At 43.8% G+C, this 25,922-nt stretch overlaps 1 protein-coding gene across 1 annotated transcript in view; it reads right to left on the reverse strand.

The window, feature by feature from the left end:
• Nucleotides 1-25,922, reverse strand: part of naaladl2 (N-acetylated alpha-linked acidic dipeptidase like 2) — a 624,478-nt gene that overhangs the window by 359,963 nt on the left and 238,593 nt on the right. Inside the window, exon 5 of the mRNA XM_078410100.1 lies at nucleotides 3,121-3,655. Coding sequence (XP_078266226.1) covers nucleotides 3,121-3,647 — 527 coding nt within the window. The 5' untranslated portion in view covers nucleotides 3,648-3,655. The remainder of the gene's footprint in view (nucleotides 1-3,120; nucleotides 3,656-25,922) is intronic.

The following is a 25,922-nucleotide window of genomic DNA, read 5'->3' on the forward strand; positions in this document are numbered from 1 at the left end:
CCTTGAACCTATGTCCTCTGGTCCTCGATTCCACTGGAACAAATTATTTTCTTGGCTCTGCTTTTTTAATTCTCCATTGCACAATAATTCTGACCCATTTGTGTGTTGCATGGTTCATAACAAGGAATCAAGCAAGCTGAAGGAACAGCACGTCATCTGAGCACTTTGCAGCCTCCTAGATTCACGATGACCATTTGTTACTTGAAGAGACTAGATTGGTCCATTCATATAAAATGGAGGGGGCTAAAGTACTTCACTGTAGTAACAAGGATGAGAAATAAACAAAACCTAATTTCTGTAGGTAGAAAAAGATACCGAGGTTCAGAACTAGTGTTCCAAAAGGGTATGCACAGCAAGGTTTTTACGGTGAGGATGATGGATGCCTCGAACATGCCACCAGAATTGGTGGTAGACGCAGATACAATAGTGGCTTTTAAGAGACTATTAGATAGGCACATGGATATGCTGAGAATGGAGGGGTATAGATCATGTGTAGGCAGATGAGAATAATTTATCTTGACATCATGTTCAGCACAGATACTGAATGCCAAAGGGCATTCTTGTGTTGTACTTTTTTATAGTCTATGATAATTCCTAATTAATATTTGAAGTTATGAGAGGGCACAATTTTTTTTAAATGGTCCATGACTGGATGTTATGCCTTTGAAATCACTATCAACTGTTTCAGGGCAAGGTAACAGACTTCAAAAAAGTGCTGGAGTAACTCAGTGGGTCAGGCAGCACCTCTGGAGAACATTGATAGGTGATGTTTCAGGTTGGGACCCTTCTTCAGATTGATTGTTGTGGGGAAGAAGGGGGGGGGGAGATAAAGCTGTAAGCATGGAGGGGGGCAAGTGATGTGTAAATGCAGGTGAGGGGGGTCTTTGATAAGCAGATGGTTGGACAAAGGCAGGAGATGAACAGACAGAAGGTGGGAAACAAGGATAAAAGTGTAAATTGTGAAGCCAGATAACTTTAGTGTAGCAAAATGGTTGAACTGCTTCCTTTGTGTAATCAAATTTTATGCTTTAACCTTCGGAACAGTAACTACACCACTACTTTGCACCCGTACAAAGCATATGTTAAAAATCTAGAATCCACATGTAATATTTTAGGCTTATACTCAAAAGTCTTTCAAATATCACAAGCATTGTGTGAAGTCTTGGGATGGCGGGACTTACATATGAGGAAAGACTGGATAGACTGGGCTTGTACTCGCTGGAATTTAGAAGACTGAGGGGGGATCTTATAGAAACATATAAAATTCTTAAGGGGTTGGAGAGGCTAGATGCGGGAAGATTGTTCCCGATGTTGGGGGAGTCCAGAACCAGGGGTCACAGCTTAAGGATAAGGGGGAAGTCTTTTAGGACCGAGATGAGAAAACATTTCTTCACACAGAGAGTGGTGAGTCTGTGGAATTCTCTGCCACAGAAGGTAGTTGAGGCCAGTTCATTGGCTATATTTAAGAGGGAGTTAGATGTGGCCCTTTTTGCTAAAGGGATCAGGGGGTATGGAGAGAAGGCAGGTACAGGCTACTGAGCTGAATGATCAGCCATGATCATATTGAATGGCGGTGCAGGCTCGAAGGGCCGAATGGCCTACTCCTGCACCTATTTTCTATGTTTCTATGTTTCTATGTTGCTTTAGACCAATGGATACTCATATTGCTTCGACACATTCAGACAATAGTGAGCGAATATTAGCAACTGTTAATATATAGCAGATGTGCATTTACCTTTTTTGTATTAATGTTAATCTTTTATTAAGAATAAGGGGTAGGCCATTTAGAACGGAGATGAGGAAGAACTTTTTCAGTCAGAGAGTGGTGAAGGTGTGGAATTCTCTGCCTCAGAAGGCAGTGGAGGCCAGTTCGTTGGATGCTTTCAAGAGAGAGCTGGATAGAGCTCTTAAGGATAGCGGAGTGAGGGGGTATGGGGAGAAGGCAGGAACGGGGTACTGATTGAGAGTGATCAGCCATGATCGCATTGAATGGCGGTGCTGGCTCGAAGGGCTGAATGGCCTACTCCTGCACCTATTGTCTATTGTCTATTACTTTAATAAATGCCAACTTTCCATCAGAGTTGCTCTGCCGTGATATATTGTTACATCTTCAGAAAAATACATGAAAAAATCCATGTGCAACTCCCTCCTCTGGGCCTTACAACAGCATTACCATCGTCAAATCCCTGCCATTGACATCTTGGTTGCAGTGGGGAGTAATCAATAATTAATTAAAGTTAGGGCACTGGTTGACAATATGTAGGTAATTGCTAAACACCAAGGCTAAATAAGGAGATGAAAACTCAATGTACCTCTAGAGAGTGGTGAATCTGCAACATATTCATTGAACTCACCAAAATAAATGACAGAACAGTACCATCATTAATGGCCCATATATCCAAACTCACTACTATGGTTGATGTTGTTTATTTACTTTATACGAGATATAGAGATCATACCTGCTTAATGTGCATCACTGAGGAATATAAAAACAACAAGGTCATGGCAATAGCATAATTTTCAAGCTTTTTTCCAAGTTAAACACAAACATGGATATATAATGCCATTCCTTTATTACTGCGTGGTTAAAATCCTGCAACCATTCAAAGGTAAACTTACATCTGCTTTCAGGGCAATTATGAAATGTGCAATAAATCCAAGTTGTCAGTAACACCTACTTCCCAAGATCACATACATAAAACCTGTTTAAAAATGAGAAGACATTTTCATGGACACTTCTCGTCACAGGCATGAATTAATCATGCAGCTAAAGTGTTTCTCACCATGAAGTTACTGGTAACCTGCAATTGAAATGGTGACATAATAGCTCTTGCTCGTCAGAAAATTATTGGAGCAATCTTTATTTATAATTCCAAATGTTATAACGTAATGCTAAATGCATTTCTGAATAAAATGTAGTGATTTTAACTGTCATTTTTTAATCTTAAAAAATCTTCAGTTTTAATCTCAAGCACAATTCACAAATATAAGTAAAACAATAATTCATCAAAGACTGTGCTATTCTTGGAAAATGTGCAGAGAAATATGCCTACTTTGTCTTGTCTTTACATTGGCTTCAAAGTTATCATGCCTAATATTTTGCATCACAATTAAACTCACCTAGAAAAGTTCCTGATACTGTCACCCTCGATTGCCTGAAGGACATACTGAAAGATTTCGCTGTCATCAGGTGCAGCAGCTGAGGATGCAGGTGGTGTTGGTGTTGTTACATTATTTTCCAATACATTTTTTGAGGTACCTTTCCGCCCATAGTAACCTATTAGAAGACCACAAATAAATATAATAATCCCTGCAGCAAAGAGTTTTGCCTTTGTTGGAAAGTTGCTCTGCTGTTTTTTTGGTGCTGCTCTTGGTTGAGCCACATAATCACACTCTTCTTCCAGACGTTCAAATCTTCCCCGTGGTGATGCTGAAGGTTGTACAAATTCCATATCAAGATCAGTATTTCCAGTCGAGTTTCCCAAATGGTGTTGCCTAGAATCATCTGGCTCAATGCCTTCAAATTCATTTTCTTCCAACTCCTTTTCCATGTCCCATTCTAATTCCAGAGAAGTGACTGGAAGTTCTTCAGTATCCAGATTCTGCCTATGTACTGGAAATCTCTGATCTACTTTCCGATAAGCCATTTCTCCACCTGCATCCAAAAGATTAAAATTGAAATTATTATGACATTTTTTAAACAACATCAAATGAAGCTTTAGACATTAATTATAGTGTGATGGCACAGCATGTGGCAAATATGTATGGTTCGGTCTGATTTGTCATCTATTTGAGATACACATCTGTACTTAGAACATAGAAATATAATTCATTCCAACAAAATAGCATGTTCAACTACTCTCTCACTAAAACTTGAGAATAAAGTTCTCACGACTCAGACGTTAACAATATTGTGTCACAATTCAGTCAAAATTATACTTTCAGGTTTCAAACTAAAACATGTTATAGAGCCCATTATAACGAACAGTTTCACAATTACTCTTCTTTTTGATTTATATCAAGCTCTCAGATGACTTGCTTGTGTTCCAGTTCTGAGAAATAAAATCCGCCAACGTGTGAATTCCTTTTTAGGTGTGATGATCAATGTGCATTAGCAACTATGCAGGCTTGACAATGGGAGGACTTCATCTACTAGCTCAGTTCCTTGACCACCCATCTCTTGCAGCATCCCCACCCAATTCCCTCCCTCTTTCTAAACCTCTGTAAACATTCCACTAACCAACTCCTTCAGTCTCCCTCCTTCCTTTGTGCCAAATCCTCCTCAGTATCCATTCCCACTCCCACTCCCTCCCACCATCCACACTCTCCTTGAATCCTTCGTCTTCACTTAACCCCTTCCTGTCCCTCTCGATTTACCTGCTTCACCCTCACCACTGTCCCCTCCCCTTGCCTCTCCCACTCATTAGATGCCAACTGCTTGCTCTCTCCAAGTGTGAGACGTTCATTCACCATCATGTTTTGGCCCATTTCAGGCTATTTCATCTATATGGATCATTAATCACTTGATACTCAACTAATTCTACCCTCAATTTCATCTGTTCTAAAAGAATCAAACTCAACTTATCTAATCTTTCTCATAGTTACAGATTTCCAGTCTTAGTAACTTCATTTGAAATTTCTCTTCACCTGAACAGTACACAGTGTCCAAGCTGTGGACCATCTACAAGTTTAGGAAAAGACCTTCCTATGAAGCCAAGTGTAGTATCATCTCCAATGTTGCAGTTGTACACTCTTGATAGCTTTCTCAAAACAAAAACAGCAAATAAGAACATTCACGTTCTGCTGCTTCTGCAACACTCTTGTAACAAACATTTCTTGTTTTCTTATGATCAGAAAAAGTCTTGCACAAATCCTTTTCGGTGCACTAGATTTCAGCTTTACTTGGTGGTATAATCAGTTAGCCAGCCCAAGCAAATTAAAAGCTGCCATAGTGTTTTGTTTTTAATTTGTTCATCTGGATGTCACTGGCAAGGCCAGCGTTTATAGCCTGTTGAAAAGAAGTTGGTAACCATTTCAAAGGATATTTAAAATGTCAACCACAATGTTATCACACGACAAGCCAGACCAAGATGGGATGGCAGGTTTCCTTTCTTGAGCGACATTATTGAAACAAATGAGTAGTCTACGTAGCCCAGAAACAGACCTTTGGCCCACCGAGTTTGCAATGACCGTCAAGTACACTACTCTCCTTTTATTCGCCCATCACGTAACTTACAGAGGCCAATTAATCTACCAACCTGCATGTCTTTAGAAAATGGGAGGAAACCAGAACACACAGATTTCTCCAACTTTGAGCCCAGATTTCTCCAACTTTGAGGTAACAACTTCATTAGCTGCATTACTATGTGCTGGGCACATTGGTGTGAACTGTGCTGTGGGAGCTGGGAATGAGAACTGAAGTAATGAAATATCTCTGGGTTAAGAGGTTAACATCAGCAATCCACTGCAATAGATTATTGCAAAATCTATTTGAATCTCTAATATTATTCTCACCTGACCCATCTTAAATGTGACTCAAGATCCTCAACAATATGATTCATTTATAATTTGCCTTTAAATAGCCAATCAAGTTCAGCATGATGAGGGTTTGGGGAGGGAAATAAAAGCCGGCCCTGTATTGTTTGAGTCCATTCTGTGCTTGACCATAGGGTTGACCCTTTTTTTGTTGCCATGACTTCTCTATATTTATTTAGTTCTCCATCCTAATGCACCTAAACATAAGCTTACTCTGACATCGATGCTTGTACATCTCAGTGGGTTTTTTTGTCCTGGCTTTTTATCCTTATGTTCCTTAATTACATTTGATTCCTTTTCACATCTCTTCACTTGTGGTCATCTTTCTCCCAGTTTAAAAATGTTCTCCTATTCTCCATACACAAATCATGCAGTTCTGTAAGTTTCTCCGATTCTCCATACAGTAAGCATGCAGGTACAACAGGCTGTAAAGAAAGCTAATGGCATGTTGGCCTTCATAAAGAGAGGCATTGAGTTTAGGAGCAAAGTGGTCCTTCTGCAGTTGCACGGGGCCCTGGTGAGACCACATCTGGACTATTGTGTGCAGTTTTGGTCTCCTAATTTGAGGAAGGACATTCTTGCTCGAGAGGGAGTGCAGCGTAGGTTCACGAGGTTAATTTCCAGGATGGCGGGAGTGTCATATGATGAAAGAATGGAGCGACTGGGCATGTATTCACTGGAATTTAGAAGATGAGAGGGGATCTTATAGAAACATTTTAAATTATTAAGGGACTGGACACACTAGATGCAGGAAACATGTTCCCAATGTTGGGGGGAGTCCAGAACCAGGGGGCACAGTTTAAGAATAAGGGTAGGCCATTTAGAACTGAGATGAAAAACTTTTTCACGCAGAGAATTGTGAATTTGTGGAATTCTCTGCCTTAGAAGACAGTGGAGGCCGATTCACTGGATGCATTGAAGAGAGAGTTAGATAGAGCTCTTAGGGCTAGCGAATCAAGGGATATGGGGAGAAGGCAGGAACGGGGTACTGATGGTGGATGATCAGCCATTGAATGGCAGTGCTGGCTCGAAGGGCCAAATGGCCTACTTCTGCGCCTATTGTCTATGTATCTATGTTCCCTGCCAGATCTATCGGTTCTCTTAAGAACAAGCACCAGATGGTGCTTACTTCAAATTTAATGTAGCCATATTTCCCAGGACTGAAGACTGGGGATAACAGGCCAGGTTTTTATTCAAATTTTGGTTCAGCAAAGCTCCCTCAGGAACTGAATTTTAAAAAAGAAAAAACACAAGAATGCACCATGGGATGAAAAATAAAAGAGAGTTAATAAAAAAAAGGCAGTCAAGAAATAAATAGGAAAGATGACAAGATATTTTATTTATATTTTGAATATAGATTACATTATTTTGTGGTTATCAAATGTTATAAAATCAACAAGTTATCGGTTCAAGAACCGGATAATTGTAGGAAAGTAGCTGATCCTGCATCTGGTGGTGTGTGATTTCAGGTTTCTGGACCTTCAGCCCATAGGAGCAGCGAGAAGAGGGTATGGGCCGGATGATGGGGATCATTGATGATAGATGCCAACGTCTTGAGGCAACATGACGAACTGGGCTGAATCCATCACTCTCTGCTGCCTCTTGCACTCCTGTCTGTGGAATTCTCATTTTACAACCACTCAGAATATTTTCTGCATTGCATCTGTAGAGGTTTGTTAAAGTATTCGGAAACATGCCAAATCTCTAGAAACTTCCAAGAATGTAGAGGTGCTGGCATTGCTTCTTTGTGATTACATCTATGTGCTGAGCACTGGACAGGCAATCTATAATTGTAACACCCAGAAATATGAAGATACTATCTCTCTCCACCACCAGCCCACCAATGAAAATTGGCACTTGGTCTACTGATCTCCCCTTTCTGAAGTCAACAGTCAGTTCCTTAGGTTTGTTGACACCAAACAAGGTGTTGGTGTGGCTACACTCAACCAGGTGTCCTTTCTCTCTCTTATTCACTGATTCATCACCGCACATGATTTGGCTGACAACGGTGCTGATATCAGCGAATTTAAAGATAGCATTGGAGCTGTGTACACAGTCGTGGGTGTAAAGAGAGTAGAGCACGTGGTATTGAGGTGCACCTGTGTAGATGGTCAGTGAGTTAAAGTAGACACTGATTAAGGTCTACCGATGGGGAAGACAAGGATCCATTTGTAAAGGGAGATAAAGAGGCCCAGGTCTTGGAGATCAGTGAGGATTTTGGAGTTGAATGATATACAGCAGCCTGACAAATGTAGTTTATTATCCAGATTGAACAGAGCAGATTGGAGAGCCAGTGAGATAGCATCTGCTCTTGACCTGTTGTGGCGATACGCAAATTGAAGTAGAACTAGGTCATTTCTGAGGCAGGAGTTGTAAAGTGCTCATGTTTGTCGTACTCAATTCTTGACCTTTCCCAGTGCAACCTGTGCCGTAGTTTGCTGAGTGTTCATGATTGGAATGAATCTGTTATCTAATCTCCTGTGACTGATCATTTGCTCATTCAAGGCCACATGCTGAAAATGTATTCAGTACATGTTCAAAAATGATGAAGAGTTTACATTCCAGACCAAATTGACACAGCCTATGTCATTTGGAACTCTCCTGGAAAAACCTGTCATGTTACAAATGCTTTCCAACTATGTTTGCTGCATATCCTGCCAACCAATTTTCTGCAAATTCCAAACAGATTGTTCTGCTTAGATTCCATTTGTATGTAGCATGCACTAAACCTGAAGACCAAAGAAGACTGGACCATACAATATCAAAGTTCATTTGACTGGCTTGACGATGCTATTTCAGTTTTGCAATATTTGTTCTTGGTATCATATTTAGAGGCATTGTTTCCATTCTGTTTTGTTTACTTCTTCATGTAATTCAAACCAATTTCTCCAGTGCAAGAGATCAGGCCATTAATCTTTAGTCCAATGGTTTTACATTGCTACCATGTCATTTGTTTTACTGACAAATGGAGTTATATGAATAGAGAATTTAGAAATGTTCATATAGGAAAGGCTCTTAGCCTGCCAGCGTTAATATTGGGAAATAGTGTGTGCACACGCTACGATGCTTGACTAATCTTCTGGAATTTTTTTAGGATGTAACTAGGAAAATGGACAAGGGAGATCTAGTGGATGAAGTGTACCTGGAATTTCAGAAAGCCTTTGATAAGGTTCCACATAGGAGATTAGTGGGCAAAATTAGAGCACATGGTATTTGGGGTAGGATACTGACATGGATAGAAAATTAGTTGGCAGACAGGAAACAAAGAGTAGGGATTAACGGGTCCCTTTCAGAATGGCAGGCATTGACTAGTGGCAAGCCTTGGTGCTGGGACTGCAGCTATTTACAATATACATTAATGATTTAGATGAAGGGATTAAAAGTAACATTAGCAAATTTGCAGATGACACAAAGCTGGGTGGCAGTGTGAACTGTGAAGAGGATGCTATGAGGATGCAGGGTGACTTGGACAGGTTGGGTGAATGGGCAGATGCATGGCAGATGCAGTTTAATGTGGATAAATGTGAGGTTGTCCACTTTGGTGGCAAGAACAGGAAGGCAGATTATTATCTGAATGGTGTCAAGTTAGGAAAAGGGGAAGTACAACGAGATCTGGGTGTCCTTGTTCATAAGTCACTGAAAGGAAGCATGCAGGTACAGCAGGCAGTGAAGAAGGCAGTGCAGCAGGCAGTGTTGGCCTTCATAACAAGAGGAGTTGAGTATAGGAGCAAAGAGGTCCTTCTGCAGTTATACAGGGCCCTGGTGAGACCACACCGGGAATATTGTGTGCAGTTTTGGTCTGCAAATTTGAGGAAATACATTCTTGCTATTGAGGGCGTGCAGCGAAGGTTCACGAGGTTAATTCCCGGGATGGCGGGACTGTCATATGTTGTAAGAATGGAGTGACTGGGCTTATGTACACTGGAATTGAGAAGGATGAGAGGGGATCTTATTGAAACATATAAGACTATTAGGGGATTGGACAAGCTAGAGGCAGGAAACATGTTCCCGATGTTGGGGGAGTCCAGAACCAGGGGGCCACAGTTTAAGAATAAGGGGTAGGCCATTTAGAACGGAAATGAGGAAAAGCTTTTTCACCCAGAGAGTTGTGAATCTGTGGAATTCTCTGCCTCAGAAGGCAGTGGAGGCCAATTCTCTGGATGCTTTCAAGAGAGAGTTAGATAGAGTTCTTAAAGATAATGGAGGCAAGGGATATGCGGAGAAGGCAGGATCGGGGTACTGATTGTGGATGATCAGCCATGATCACAGTGAATGGCAGTGCTGGCTCTAAGGGCCGAATGGCCTACTCCTGCACTTATTGTCTATTGTCTATTGATGGTTTTCATCAACTGCCATCATAATGCATCAACAGAAAAATAGCAGTAGAAGGGCCTTTGAGAATGCTCCACCATGACACACTATTATACCATATTCCAATTCTCTACCTATAACCTTTGCTGCCTTTTACATTAAATCCCATTCCTTCCTAAATGTGATCAATAACCTGACCTCTACAGCCTTCAGTTGCAGGACATTCAGCAGGTCCTCCAGACCGGGAGTGAAGAAATGTCTTCCTATCTCAGCCCTAAATGTTATGAGACTGTAACCACTTTTTCTAGACACAGCTAGGGGAAGTCCTGCTAGTGTTTTTTCGAAGGCAAGTATATATTTTTTTTGTAAGGACACCAATCTGCACATGGTACCCTGGATGTGGTCTCACTAGGCACTCTATATTTTCAATGAAACATCCTTGTCCCTGTTCTCAAAACCGCTTGTAATTTACCATTTACCTTGTTAACTGCTAACTGTACCTGCACATTTGCTTTCAGTGACAGATACACAAAGATGCTGAGATCTCTTTATACATCAACAATTCTCAATCTATCATAACTTAAATAATTGAGACAGAAAGATGTGCAGGTTTGTAGGTTAATTAGCATGTATAAATTATCTCTAATGTGTACGATTGGACTAATGTACGGATGGCCCGTGGTTGGCACGGACTCAGTGGGCTGAAACTAAACTAAACTAAACACAAGAAACTGCAGATGGTGGAATTTAAATAATACGCAGCCTTTTAATGTCATTTCTTACAATGTATTTGTGATTTATTTAGAAAAAAATAACATAGAACTCTTTGGAATTCTTTTTTTAATTGACATTCCATTGCCAAATAGAATGGAAGGAACAATCATGATAGTAGATGGTATCTATCTCTTAAATAGTTATACAAAAAGTCAATGAAAACAAAAAAAATCCATAGTGATTCAAGGTAAACCTGGCCTTTCCTGAAGGAAAGAAAAGCAGCCCCATACCAAATCTCCTGTTTGTGCCATTTGGGTTGCACAGAATGGGTGCTGTCTTCTTAAAAGATAAAACGGAATCCTGCATTCCTGAACACAAACACTGCATGAATATCATCACAAGAGATTGCCTTGTTTGTTTTAAATATTCATCTCTTGGCATTCAATTTATATGCAAAAGATAAACAGATCATATCTAAACACTACTCCATAGCTTTCAAGATAATCATTTATAATTCAAGAATAAATCCTTCCAACGTTTCGTCTCCTCCCACAAATGCTCCAGACAACTGGCATATTCGCCCCAGGAAGCTGCACATGGTTAATTCAGTGACTAAGAATCAATATTCACCCTTCTGGATTCATGTTACCCACACAACATGACAAGTAAATAATGCAAAACTCAATACTTCCACTGAAATTCTGTTCAAATCGAAGGCATGTTGATATAGGTATCTAATCTATTAACAATACAGTTACACATTACATTTTGAACATGTGAAAAGTTTAGATTACATACCAAAACAATACCAACAGCATAACCAAGCTAATCTAATGTGTAGGAAGGAACTGCAGATACTGGTTTCATCCAAAGATAGACAAAAAGCTAGAGTAACTCAGCGGGTCAGACAGCATCTCTGGAGAAAAGGAACATATGACGTCTCGGGTCAGACCCTTCTTCAGACTGTCTATCAAGCTAATCTAATGTCAGTTATGAGGTAAAGATACAAATATCTGCATTGTTTAGCAACAGCAGGCAATACTACTTTCCCTGATCTTGTGGAACTTACTTATTTAAAACAGAAACCTCAAGCAGTTTGTTTTGATGCTACATTACATCCTGGGTAAAACTACTTCAAAATTTCACTGTCTGCTCAAATTTCCAGAACTTTTGAGCAAGCAAAGAATTGACCGCTCATTTATTTTGTACATTTACAGTATGTAAGAGGGCACAAGACAGGAAGGAAGGAACGGATCAAAGGTAATAAACTTAAGGATTTAATGGCATGCAGTGATTTTCGCCTTTTTTTGTCAATTTGGGAAGATGACAAAGGCAGTGTAGCTTCGCATCCTTGCTCCAGATTTACTATGGGTAAAATATGTTATAATGGTTCAAACTTTTAAAAATGATGGTTTTTAAATTAAAGTATGCTTAAACTACCCACTTCCATTTCAGAACCTGAAGAATTGACTTGCTCACAAGCTTATATTTTAGTTTTATTGACAATAGACAATAGACAATAGGTGCAGGAGTAGGCCATTCAGCCCTTCGAGCCAGCACCGCCATTCAATGCGATCATGGCTGATCACTCAATCAGTACCCCGTTCCTGCCTTCTCCCCATACCCCCTCACTCCGCTATCCTTAAGAGCTCTATCCAGCTCTCTCTTGAAAGCATCCAACGAACTGGCCTCCACTGCCTTCTGAGGCAGAGAATTCCACACCTTCACCACTCTCTGACTGAAAAAGTTCTTCCTCATCTCCGTTCTAAATGGCCTACCCCTTATTCTTAAACTGTGGCCCCTTGTTCTGGACTCCCCCAACATTGGGAACATGTTTCCTGCCTCTAATGTGTCCAATCCCCTAATTATCTTATATGTTTCAATAAGATCCTCCCTCATCCTTCTAAATTCCAGTGTATACAAGCCCAATCGCTCCAGCCTTTCAACATACGACAGTCCCGCCATTCCGGGAATTAACCTAGTGAACCTACGCTGCACGCCCTCCATAGCAATAATATCCTTCCTCAAATTTGGAGACCAAAACTGCACACAGTACTCCAGGTGCGGTCTCACCAGGGCCCGGTACAACTGTAGAAGGACCTCTTTGCTCCTATACTCAACTCCTCTTGTTACGAAGGCCAACATTCCATTGGCTTTCTTCACTGCCTGCTGGAACCTAGGCTAACAGTCCCCTTACCATCACTCTGTGAGAGGTCTTCCTTTCCAACAACAGTTTACATGCATAAAATTAACCAAAACTTACAGGAACTTTATGTCACGAGTGTGTGAGGAAACGACCAGCACCAATTTCAAGCAGGAAACTATGTCAGATGGTGTTGTTAATCTTTGGCTATTGCAGATTGACGTTATATACATATCCAGGAAAGGGCACAAAGTGCGGAAGTAACTCAGCGGGTCAGGCAGAATCTCTGGGGAACATGGATAAGTGACAATTCAGGTAGAGACACTTCTTCAGACTGAAGGAGGGTGTCAACCCGAAATGTCATCAATCCCTTTATCTCCAGAGATGTTGCCTGGCCCAGCATTACATCAGCACATGTGTCTTATTGTGTATCAACCAGCATCTGCAGTTCTTTGTTTCTATATTCTTATCCAATGTACTTTAGATTAAACTGACTAAATCACACAATTACCTTGATTTTCCTGAGAAATGATTGCAGTTTCTCTGAAACTTGAGTTAGTTTGGGAATATTGTGCACTGATACAAAAACATACAAGCCCCAAACTTCATAAAACATCGTCATCAATGATTTCCTGATACTGCTTTGACCTTGAGAGTTCATGGAGTCTAGTAGTGTATTATACTATAAAATTATACTGTGAAATTTGGCCACTTGAATCTATATTTCGTGAGACCAAGTCCAGATACAGTGACGACATTCATTTCAGTATAAAGAAATGGCTGTGTGGTAGAGCGGCAATTTTCAGAAAGTTTATATCTCTTTGAATTAACTTAAACTTAGGTGTTTTACTTCAAATATTTCAAGTTAGCTCTGCATTATTTTTAATAATTTTTTTCTTCGTTTTAGTAACAGTTTTTAAGATGAGTAACGCAAACGTTTAAACTATGTAACAAGAACTGAAAATGCTGGAATTTTTCAGCAAGTTGGGTGGCAAATATGGAATGAAAATAATTTTGGTGTCGATGGTACTTCATTTAAAAATTGAATAAAATTCATATTTGCCAACAACCCAATGAAAGATTTGACCACTTTTGATCTTTGTTTGGTTTAGTTTAACCAGTGACCCAAGCTTTCTGGGCAGAATGTTTTGTATTTGCATTATTAATTTAAATGTAATAGTCTGTAGGGACATAGGGATTGGCCAGGTAATAGAACCCTCGGATTGGGTTACGGTCACGGGGTGAGGAAGTGCGGGGTATTTAAATGCTTGGCGCCAAACGTTAGATTAGAGATTAAATTAGTGAGTGAAGTTAGTGTTCGTCCAGAAAGAAGTCTGTTGCGTTTGTCACGGGTTTTATACCAATAAAGTATTTGGATAATACCACTCGTCTGGACTCACTACATTGGTGACCTCGAACGTAGGAAGAAAGCAGCAGCATGTCGCAGGCGGGAGCGAGCGCGGGCGAAATCCATCTACCGCCGTTCTGGGCCCATCAGCCGCACCTGTGGTTTGTGCAGGCAGAATCACAGTTCCATCTTAAAAAGGTGGAGGAAGACCAGGAGAAGTACCACCACCTGGTGAGCTGTCTGCAGGCGGAGGTGGCTGCGCGGGTCAGCCGATACCTGACCAGTCCACCCCAAACGGACCAGTACGTGGGGCTCAAGAAGCTCCTGCTGCGGACCTTCGGCTGGGCCCAGAGCCAGCGGGCTCTGAAGCTCCTCCATTTGCCAGACCTGGGGCAGCGGCTGCCGTCGGAGCTGATGTCCGAGATGCTGGCTTTGGCGGGCGACCATCAGCCGTGCATGATATTCGAAGCGGCCTTTCGGGAGAAGCTACCTGGGGACGTCAGGTTGGTGTTGGCAGACGTCCCTTTTGAAGATCCGGTAGCGTTCGCCGAGAAGGCCGACACGCTCGTGAGGGAGCGCAACACCCGAGACGGCTCCGTTAACCGGGTCTCGAGGCCCAGCGGCAGTCGGGGGTGCGGCCGGGAGAGCGACGCATCGGCCGCTATTTCGCAGCCGGCCCGCCAAGAGAGGGCGGCGGCGCCTGTTCATTGGCAGCGGGCTCGACCAACAGAGCCGGATAGGCGGTGCTGGTGCTCTTTCCATCGGCGGTGGGGCAGCGAGGCACGAAGCTGTAGATCCCCATGTTCGTTTCCGGGAAACGCCTGGGCCGATCGACTGTAGAGGCAGTCTCGGTTGGCCGTAACCACCGCCTCTACGCTACGGATCAGAGTACCGGGATCGTTTTCCTAGTGGATACGGGAGCGGTCGTAAGTATTGTGCCCCCCTATGACTGTGAAGTTCGAGTGGGGGAAAAGGGACCGCCCCTAATTGCAGTGAATGGTAGCACCATCCGTACATACGGTAAAAGGACCACGTCCCTGTCCTTCGAGTCCAGGACTTACCGTTGGGAATTCATCGTTGCGGATGTGGGCCAGGCCATATTGGGGGCAGATTTCCTATGGGCGTTTTCCTTGGTCGCAGACGTCCGAGGGAGGGGCCTACAACCCTCGGCTGATGAACGGCCTCGGGGTACTGGGCCAGAGGCTTCTACAAGCGCCGCCCCACCCAGCCTAGTTATCCAGTCCATTACCATGGCTCCCGGTCAGTTCGATGCGGTCCTAGCCGACTTCCCGCAGCTCCTCGTCCAGCGTTTTGATTCACCTTCGGAGAAGCACGGGGTCGTCCATTTCATCCCAACCGAAGGGCCGCCGGTTTTTGCCCGGGCACGGCGCCTCCCACCCGACAAGCTGGCCAGGGCGCGAGAGGAGTTCCTAAACTTGGAGAGGTTGGGAATTATTCGGCCTTCGAGTAGTCTGTGGGCCTCCCCCTTGCACATGGTTTCCAAAGCGTCTGGGGGGTGGAGACCATGTGGTGACTTCCGTCGACTCAACGCGGCAACACGGCCGGACCGCTATCCGATTCCACACATTCAGGACTTTTCAGCTAGCCTGGAGGGGGCGACAATATTTTCAAAAATTGATTTGGTGCGGGGATACCATCAGATCCCGGTCCACCCGCCGGACATTCCGAAAACAGCGACCATCACCCCGTTCGGACTGTTTGAGTGGTTGCGTATGCCTTTCGGCCTTAAAAATGCAGCTCAGGCATTCCAGCGTCTGATGGACCGGGTGGGTCGAGGGTTGCCGTTTGTCTTTATTTATCTAGACGATATTTTGATTGCCAGTCGTTCGGTCCAGGAGCACTTGGTCCACCTCCGCACGGTGTTCCAGAGGCTGCAAGACCATGGCCTGATTCTCCATCCGGACAAATGCCAATTCGGCCTGTCCGCGGTGGATTTTTTGGGTCACCGGGTTACTCCGGCCGGTGCCACTCCTTTACCAGCTAAGGTGGACGCGGTCGGCTCTTTCCCCCGCCCGACTACCATCAAGGGCTTGCAGGAATTCGTGGGCATGGTCAATTTCTATCATCGGTTCGTGCCTGCAGCAGCTCGGGTTATGCGCCCCCTTTTTCAATGTCTCGCAGGTAACCCCGCGGAGTTGGTATGGTCCGTAGCTGCGGAGACGGCTTTTGTTGCGGTCAAACAGGCTCTCGCCAACGCCACCATGCTGGTGCACCCGCGCTCCTCCGCCCCCACAGCTCTGACGGTGGATGCCTCAGACGTGGCGGTGGGTGGGGTTTTGGAGCAGCAGGTCGACGGTAATTGGCAGCCTCTGGCGTTTTTCAGCAGGCAGCTCTCTCGAGCGGAGCTCAAGTACAGTGCGTTCGATAGAGAGCTCCTGGCCCTTTATTTAGCAGTCCGCCACTTCCGTTATTTTTTAGAAGGCCGTTCTTTCGTAGCCTACACGGATCACAAACCTTTGACATTCGCTTTTGCTAAGGTTTCTGATCCGTGGTCGGCTCGCCAGCAGCGGCACCTAACCCTCATTTCGGAGTTTACGACCGATATCCGTCATATTGCGGGTAGGCTGAATGCCGTTGCTGATGCCCTGTCCCGGCCGGCCGTTCCCTCCGTAGCCGTGGTTGGTAAACATGTGGATTTCCAGGAGCTAGCGGAGGCTCAGCGCCTGGAAGGGACTGCCGCGGTGTACGCCTCCACAACCTCGGGACTGCGTTTAGAGCAGGTGGCGTGTGGCCCCACAGGTATCAAGTTGTGGTGCGATGTTACTCTCCCACGCCCTCGCCCGGTGGTGCCTGCCGCTCTGCGGCGTAAGGTTTTTGAGGCCATTCATGGCCTGGCACATCCGTCCATCAGGGCGACTTCAGCCATGGTGGCTGACCGGTTTGTCTGGCATGGCCTGCGAAAGCAGGTGGCAGCCTGGGACGTGCCTGCATTCCGTGCCAGACCTCCAAAGTCCATCGTCATGTCCAGCCCCCATACCAGAGATTCGAGGTTCCCCCCGCCCGTTTTTTCCACATCCATGTGGATTTGGTGGGTCCATTGCCCTATTCTAGGGGTTACACTCATCTACTGACGGTGGTTGATCGGTTCACTAGTTGGCCGGAGGCGCTCCCATTGTCGGACACCTCGGCGGCATCCTGTGCACGGGCCCTGGCGTTGCATTGGGTGGCTCGTTTCGGGGTCCCGGCTATCATCACTACAGATCGGGGAGCCCAGTTCACCTCGTCCCTCTGGGCTGCGCTGGCGCAGCTGTATGGTGCTCGATTACAGCAGACCACCGCCTATCATCCCCAAGCCAACGGGATGGTTGAGCGTTTCCATCGGCAGCTGAAGGCGTCCCTCTGTGCTCGCCTGACTGGCTACGATTGGGCTGACCAGCTGCCTTGGGTCCTCCTCGGCATTCGTACGGCCCCGCGGGCTGAGCTGGGCACATCTTCGGCCGAGCTCGTCTACGGTTCGCCCCTGCGGGTGCCGGGCGACATTCTCCCTTCCACTCCCGCCTTGCCGCCATCCGTCACGTCAGTCTTGGGCTCCCTCCGGGAACGGGTGGGTTCTCTGGCTCCAGTCCCCACCTCTAGTCACGGAAGCACAGCAGTTCACGTTCCTTCGGAATTGCGGAGCTGTGATTTCGTGTTTCTTCGGAAAGATTGCCAGGTAGGAAATCGTCAGGAGCTGGTTTCAGTGTCCCGTCTCAAGCCGGCCCATTTGGACCAGGACCTCCCCGTGTCGGTGGCTCAGCCGCCGCGCCGGGGCCGGCCTGTGGCTGCTTGACTGGTCCCGTCAGCGGCGCCCAGTTTACCACCTCTTGGGCCTCCGCCGCCTATGGTTGGTCCCGGGCTGCCGTTGTTCATCAAGTGCCCCCCGTTACCTACACCCTCCGCTCCAGTGGACCCACCATCGCCTCCAGCGGCGGCGTCCACCCCGCCTCCTGTCACGCTGGGGGTATCGGTTTCCCCTATCCGTACACGTTCTGGGCGGGAGGTTCGGCCGCCCGTGAGGTATGGTTTCGAGGGTTCTGGGGGGGGGGTCATGTAGGGACATAGGGATTGGCCAGGTAATAGAACCCTCGGATTGGGTTACGGTCACGGGGTGAGGAAGCGCGGGGTATTTAAATGCTTGGCGCCAAACGTTAGATTAGAGATTAGATTAGTGAGTGAAGTTAGTGTTCGTCCAGAAAGAAGTCTGTTGCGTTTGTCACGGGTTTTATACCAATAAAGTATTTGGATAATACCACTCGTCTGGACTCACTACAAGTCAATGTTAATTACTTTTCTGAACTTAAGGTAATATTACTTCAAAATTAAAGTCATATTGAAATTCCACTTTGTCATATTCAATGATTTTATTTCATCTTTCATCTTGTGCCTCAGGACTTCCTCAGAATTCTCTTTCCTGGAGAACATTTCAGACCACATTATCATGTAACAATGAACATCATTGTACATATTTTGATCAGTGGTGCATGGTAAGAAAGTGGGAGATTATCACAAAATAAGATCACTTTCTTCTTCTAAATTAGATGACTATTGGTGGTGTCTAAAAAATATGCTTTTGTTATGAGGTCTGGAAGAGCAGCCTTGAAGGGCTATAATGTTTTATATCTTAAACAGCCAGGCGTCATCTACCACATTAGTACCAACAACAAGAATATAAAAGGATCCGACCCGAAACATCACCTATTCATGTCCTCCAGAGATGCCCTGCCTGACCTGCTGAGTTACTCCAGCAAAGGATATAAAAGAGTTGATGTCCTGCAGACAGATATTGAAGATTTAGCAAGGAGATTAAGGATTAAGGATTACGGTCTCAAAGGTAATCATCACTAGTCAAGTCAAGTCAAGTTTATTTATCACATACACATACACGATGTGCAGTGAAATGAAAGTGGCAATGCCTGCGGATTGTGCAAAAAAAGAATTACAGTTACAGCATATAAATTAAAATTAATACAGAAAAGAAAATTTAGTCCCTGGAGTTATAATAGTTAACAGTCCTGATGGCCTGTGGGAAGAAACTCCGTTTTATCCTCACCCTCCCAACACAGCGTGACAGCGGAGGCGTTTGCCTGACCGTAGCATCTGGAACAGTCCGTTACTGGGGTGGCAGGGGTCCCTCATAATCTTACTTGCTCTGGATCTGCACCTCCTGATGTATAGGTCCTGCAGGGGGACGAGTGTAGTTCCCACTCACCGAACGCACTACTCTCTGCAGGGCCATCCTGTCCTGGGCAGAGCTGTTCCCAAACCAGACTGTGATGTTGCCGGACAAGATGCTCTCTACAGCCCCAGAGTAGAAGCAATGAAGGATCCTCAGAGACACTGAATTTCCTCAGCTGTCTGAGAATTCAGAATTCAGAATTCAGATTTACCTTTATTTGTCATCCAAAAAACAGGTCTTTTGGACGAGATTTCGTCACCCACAGTCCAACAATAGAGCAATAAAATAAGCAAATTACACAATCCCAACCAACACAAAACACAAAACAAAAAGAAACATCCATCACAGTGAGTCTTCTCCAGTCCCCTCCTCACTGTGATGGAAGGCCAGAATGTAATTTCTCTTCCCCTGCCGTCTTCTCCCGCGGTCAGGCTGTTGAGGTTGCCACGTTCCAGGCCGCGCCGGACGGTGAAAGGTCCGCAGCGGGCCGACCCAAGCCCCGCGATCCGGTGTGGGCGAAGACGCTGCCGCTGCTGCTGCACGTCGGGGCGGTCGTGGCTCCCGACATTGAAGCCCCCGCCGAGCAGAGAAAAATCCCGCGGCCTATTTTAGGCCGCGCCGGACAGTGAAATGTCCGCGGCGGGCCGACCCAGGTCCCGCGATCCGGGGCGGGCGAACACGCTGCCACTGCCGGAGCTCCCGATGTCGGCATCCATGCGGCCCGAGCCAAAGCCTCCGAAGGCGAGTCGCAGCCGCTCCCGCAGCCTCCGAAGACAGCCAGCTCCGCTGATGGTGAGTCAGGTCCGCGGGCTCTGGGAACCAGAGCCCCAGGTGGTCCCGGGTGGAGGCTGCCAGCTCCAGGAGTTGGGCCAATGGTAGGCCGCAGCAGGAACGGAGACACGACACAGCAAAAAGGTCGGGTCTCCGTTCGGAAGAGACAAATTTTCAAATTTACAGTTCCCCCCCCGCACACACATAGTAAAATTGTCCCTAGTGGGTGTAGGATAGTGTTAATGTACGGGGATCGCTGGGCGGCACGGACTTGGTGGGCCGAAAAGGCCTGTTTCCGGCTGTATATATATGATATGATATGATGATACAGTGACCACACATAGTACAGTACCACAAAAAAACACAACATCACATCTACAATTAAGACAAAAAAACAACAAAAACACAAAGACAAACGGACCGCAGGTAAGCCGCAGCTGCTTGGGCCGCGCCGCCATTTTGTGGTAAAGGCGCTGCTTTGCCTTACCCACCAGTGCGGCAATGTGTGTTGTCCATGTCAGATCCTCTTTGATGTGAACTCCCAGGTATTTAAAGCTGCTCACCCTATCCACAGTAGACCCATTTATTTCCAGTGGCGTGTACGTCCTTGGATGTTGAGCCCTTCTAAAATCCACAATCAGCTCCTTAGTTTTTGTGACATTTACTTCTGCTGCCATGTGCCAGTGAGTACAGAAACAGAACAATGCAGATTCATGCATTGAGTGGAGAGCTGGCAGATGAAAACAGGCTGCTGGTTCTTGTGGCATTTGGAACTTTACTGGGAAAGCTTGGACTCTGCAGACGAGGTAAATTGGAAGTCAACAAGGCTGCAAACAATATCCTCACAGATATGCTACTGTTGAAAAGGGGTTAAAATAGCATGGCAGGAGGATGCAAAGCCTTATAAAGATTTATTTGGGAGAGAAAGCAGGACTAGAAATGGAAGGCAGAAAATTAATTAGAGCAGTGAAATTGGGCAAATAATAAAGTGGTGTCATAAGGTCATCAGTGATAGGAGTAAAATTAGGCCATAATGCCCATCAAGTCTACTCTACCATTCAATCATGGCTGATCTATCTCTCCCTCCTAACGCCATTCTCCTGCCTTCTCCCCATAGTGCCCTCCATAATATTTGGGACAAAGACCTATAATTTATTTATTTGCCGCTGTACTCCACAAGTTGAGATTTGTAATAGAAAAAATCACATGTAGTTAAAGTGCACATTGTCAGATTTTAATAAAGGCCATTCATATACATTTCGGTTTCACCATGCAGAAATTACAGCTGTGTTTATATATAGTCCCACCATTTCAGGGCACCATAATGTTTGGGACACATGGCTTCACGGGTGTTTGTAATTGCTCATGGTAGTTGCTGATGATGGTAGTAGCATAATGAATTCTGAAGTATATAGACACATCCTATCTGCTCAAGTTCAAACAAATGCCTCAAAACTCATTGGCCGGCAGTTCCCACACATACTGCTAAAGCAACAAAGGAGTTGTTCAAAGCTAAAAAATGGTCAATTCTTGAATGGCTAAGTCAATCACCCGATCTGAACCCAATTGAGCATGCTTTTTATATGAAGAGAAAACTAGCCCCCAAAAGAAGCATAAGCTAAAGATGGCTGCAATACAGGCCTGGCAGAGCATCACCAGAGAAGACACCCAGCAACTGGTGATGTCCATGAATCGCAGACTTCAAACAGTCACTGCATGTAAAGGATATGCAACAAAATATTAAACATGACTATTTTCATTTACATAACATTGCCATGCCCCAAACATTATGGTGCCCTGAAATGGGGAAATTATGTATAAACACTGCTGTAATTTCTACATGGTGAAACCAAAATGTATAAAAATGGCCTTTATTAAAATCTGACAATGTGCACTTTAACCACGTGATTTTTTTCTATTACAAATCTCAAATTGTGGAGTACAGAGGCAAATAAATAAATGATGGGCCTTTGTCCCAAACATTATGGAAAGCATTGTACCTCTGACACCTGTACTAATCAGTACAGTCTGAGACTGAGGCTCGGATTGTACTGTCTGAGCTTAATGGTATCTTTCTTAATCCAAGGAGTATAGTGAATAATGAAGATGCTGATAAACACACGGAATAACAATTTTTAACTGTTACTGAAACACAGGATTGGCAGCTTACTGTTCAGGGTTTTCATATATGAAAGGTTTAAAAGCTGAGGGTGGGTAGGAGGTGGCAATATATTGGTTAAAGAAACAGCTGTGAAAGGAGATGATGTGTTTGGAGGATCATCAAATGAGGCTGCTTGGGATTGAACTGAAGACCAAAAAAGGAATGATCACATAGCTCAGAGTGTACTATAGGCCTACAAGCAATTGGAATGAGAAAGAAAAAAACAGAACTGTAACTGCAAGATTTCAACTGTCCCAATAGTAACAATATGAACAAATCGCTACAAAGGACAGAAAACTGTTAAAAACAAAATTACATTTGAGGGAATGTCTTTTAGCCAGGATGCTGCAAGCTCAACAAGAGAGATGCAATTCTGCATTTAATTTTAGAGGGTAAAAGCACATAGATGGAAGGTGTGTTGGCAGGAGAGTGCTTTTGAGATAATGATGATGATTCAGTCAGATTCAGCATACATTTTGAGATTGACAAAATAGTGAAAACAGTTGAAATATAAAAACTTACTCAGCAGGTCATGTAGAGTAAGATACAGTGATGACATTTTTAGTTCACAACCTCTCATAGAAACTGGGTAAGAATGTTATTAACTGCGTCCCATTCTTTTTGTTCCTATAATAAGCACAGTGGCCCCAAGAGTTCCACCTGATGAAGAGGTGCTGAGGATGCAAAAATATATATCATCCAAACACAATATCTGCGGAGAAGATGGAGTTGATGGTGAGAATGCAGAATAAGTAATAGGACAGAGGTTAATGAATTCAGCTTTTCTAATAGAAACGTCACCCATTCCCTTCTCTCCAGAAATGCTGCCTGCCCTGCTGAATTACTCCAGCATTTTGTGTCTACAGTTTAAACCAGCATCTGCAGTTCCTTCCTACACATGAGTGTTTCTAATGTTTGGATAGCGGATTGTCAGTTGACTGAGTGGAATGAAGCAAGACTTGGATAACAAAACTGTCTCTTTATGCTATGGTTTGTTAGATCATGTCAAAGACTCCATGTGGTTCATGGTCATATTCATAATTAGATGCCACTGATGATTTTAGATAAGACCATTATGGTGCTGTGTCATCATTCTGATTGGAGGAAATCAGTTAGAATAATGGTGGCGAATCACAGGATGGCTCTGGGTTGGTCGTATAACAATGCATTCAAGGACTTGAGAGGGTAAAAACGAACAGTAAAATCTTGGGTGTTTGAGGAATGGGATGAGATTGGGATGATGACTTTTAAAGAGATGGGGACAGTGAAACAAGAGAACAAAGTTGGCAACTATGGGACTGGAAAAGCAGTTTAGTGATAATGATTAAGTAGACAGAAGCCAAATCTCATGGGCAAAAGGAGTGTACAGGAAACCTGGAGAAAATCAAGTTATGAATGTATCAAGAATCATTTGAGTTTTCCTTTAATAATCGTCCTGGACAACAATGTACTGAAGCAATAAAAAAATAATTTTGCGGCATACATACTATAGATAGATTGAACTGTATTCCGATACCAAATTGAAAATGAAATATTTCAGATGGTTAACCATAGTTCCGTGAATGGAGTTCCTTCACTGCAATATGATGATGTCATCGAGGCACGTATTCATTTTCAGCAACTAAATCTATCTTCCATCGTAGCACTCCACATTGATCAAATAACACACCTAAGTATACACAACAAATGTCAAAATTCATCCAGATTTCAATCTTTTTCCCACTCAACAGAATCACTCAATCTAAAAAAGCCCCCATCTTGCACACAATAATCTAGGGTTTCATTACTCTGTCAAGAGATGCTTTGGACATGCTCAGAATGAGTAAAATGGCACATCTGTCAAATGGCAAATCTAACAGAATGCAAGCAGGTGAATCTCAAAAGTCAAAGGCACAAATATGAGTAGACAATAGACAATAGGTGCAGGAGTAGGCCATTCAGCCCTTCGAGCCAGCACCGCCATTCAATGCGATCATGGCTGATCACTCTCAATCGGTACCCCGTTTCTGCCTTGTCCCCATACCCCCTCACTCCGCTATCCTTAAGAGCTCTATCCAGCTCTCTCTTGAAAGCATCCAACGAACTGGCCTCCACTAACTGTTGTTTAATTGTGAAATATTCTACACAAATCTCAACAAATTGCTTGTGTACCAGTTTTTGGCAATCATGCCAGTCTGAGATTAATACAAAACTAATTCGGTCAAATATAGAAAACTAATCTATGCACAGCCACTGCTGTTTTGGCAGATCAGTTAACTTGGACCTATTTGCATTTTTCTCATGTTCAGCATTGCAATTCTTTAAACGAGTTAACCAAGAGCAGAAATTCTACCTTATAGCAAGAAATTACCTGATAGCTCGATTTCAAATTACGAACTCCATATGAAATCATCTATGAACAAAGCCATTTTTTCTTTAAAGAATGTATGTTACAATTACTTGGATGTGGAGTCGCAGAGTCCTAAAGAAATACTTCATAGAAATAGGCCCTATGGCCCATTGAATCGAAACCGAATTATCAAGTACCCAGTAATATTAATCCCATTTTGCTCTCCCCAAATTCCCATCAACTCTAGCAGTATCACAGCGCTGAACTATTTTACTTTTTAACAGTCTCTTCATCCTACCCACAATGCACAGACTGTTAATCAGCCTTTTACATGAATAATCCTACACCATTTTAATTGTATTCTCCCCATATTCCCACCAACTCTCCCAAACTCTCCCAAAGTCACATAGACACCAAGGAAAATTTACGGTGAAGATAGATACAAAGTGCTGGAATAACTCAGCGGGTCAGGCAGCACCTCTGGAGAAAAGGTACATTTACAGTGATCAATTAAACTTCCAGGTCTCAAAATATCTACAAGATGTAGGAATTGTGTCCTGCCCAGCTGGCCTATGTTTACACTGAGCCAAATACCATTAATTATTCATTTGGTGCAGATTTAAATAAATAATAAAAGACTGGGACATGGATTGGAAAGATTTAGAGGGATATAGGGCAAATGCAGGCAGTTTGAACTAGTGTAGATGGGGCATCTTGGCTGACATGGGCAAGTTGGGCCGAAGGGCCTGTTTCCATGTTGTATGCCCCCATGACTAGAATTTCTTACACTACGATGAAATACATTTATCGGAAGGTGAGAGATTACAGCAATCTTAATGTTATAGCCACCACCATGATCCCTTATGCTTTTGTTACTACCCCCTCTGTGCTCCTAATATGCATGATCATCTAAGAATCAATCCTATGACACTCCAATGAGGTACAGCTTCTGGTAAATCCTCCTTCCCCACTAGCAGTCCCCACACAGTTGTGTGATCTTACTTTTGAGGCTGGTCATTAAAAGCTGAAATTGTAACTTCCACTTTGATCTAACACTAAGTTTTTCACTCCTTCATCCTTTCTGACCTGAAGAAATATATCTTCATCTCTCTTCCCCTCCTCCTATCTGATTTGTATCTGCTCTTTGATATAATTTTAATATCTTACAATGTTACAATTTCGAATTACATGTCAGGTGATCAAACATAATTTCAATAGTTACAATGAGGTTTCAGTTTAATGAGCTTTCAATTGGATAAAGAGTTTCAATGGAATCATGTGTTGAAATTACATTTCAAATGGGAAAATACAAGTCACAAATTTTATTCCCTTGAATGTTATTGAACCTAGCTAACATGAAACGCCACGTGTAATTGAAAAAAGCCCAATAGGAGACGCAAGAAACTGCAGATGCAGGGTTACAAAAAAAAGACT

Source organism: Rhinoraja longicauda, chromosome 13 (assembly GCF_053455715.1).
Source record: "Rhinoraja longicauda isolate Sanriku21f chromosome 13, sRhiLon1.1, whole genome shotgun sequence".
NCBI classification, from domain to species: Eukaryota; Metazoa; Chordata; class Chondrichthyes; order Rajiformes; family Arhynchobatidae; genus Rhinoraja; species Rhinoraja longicauda.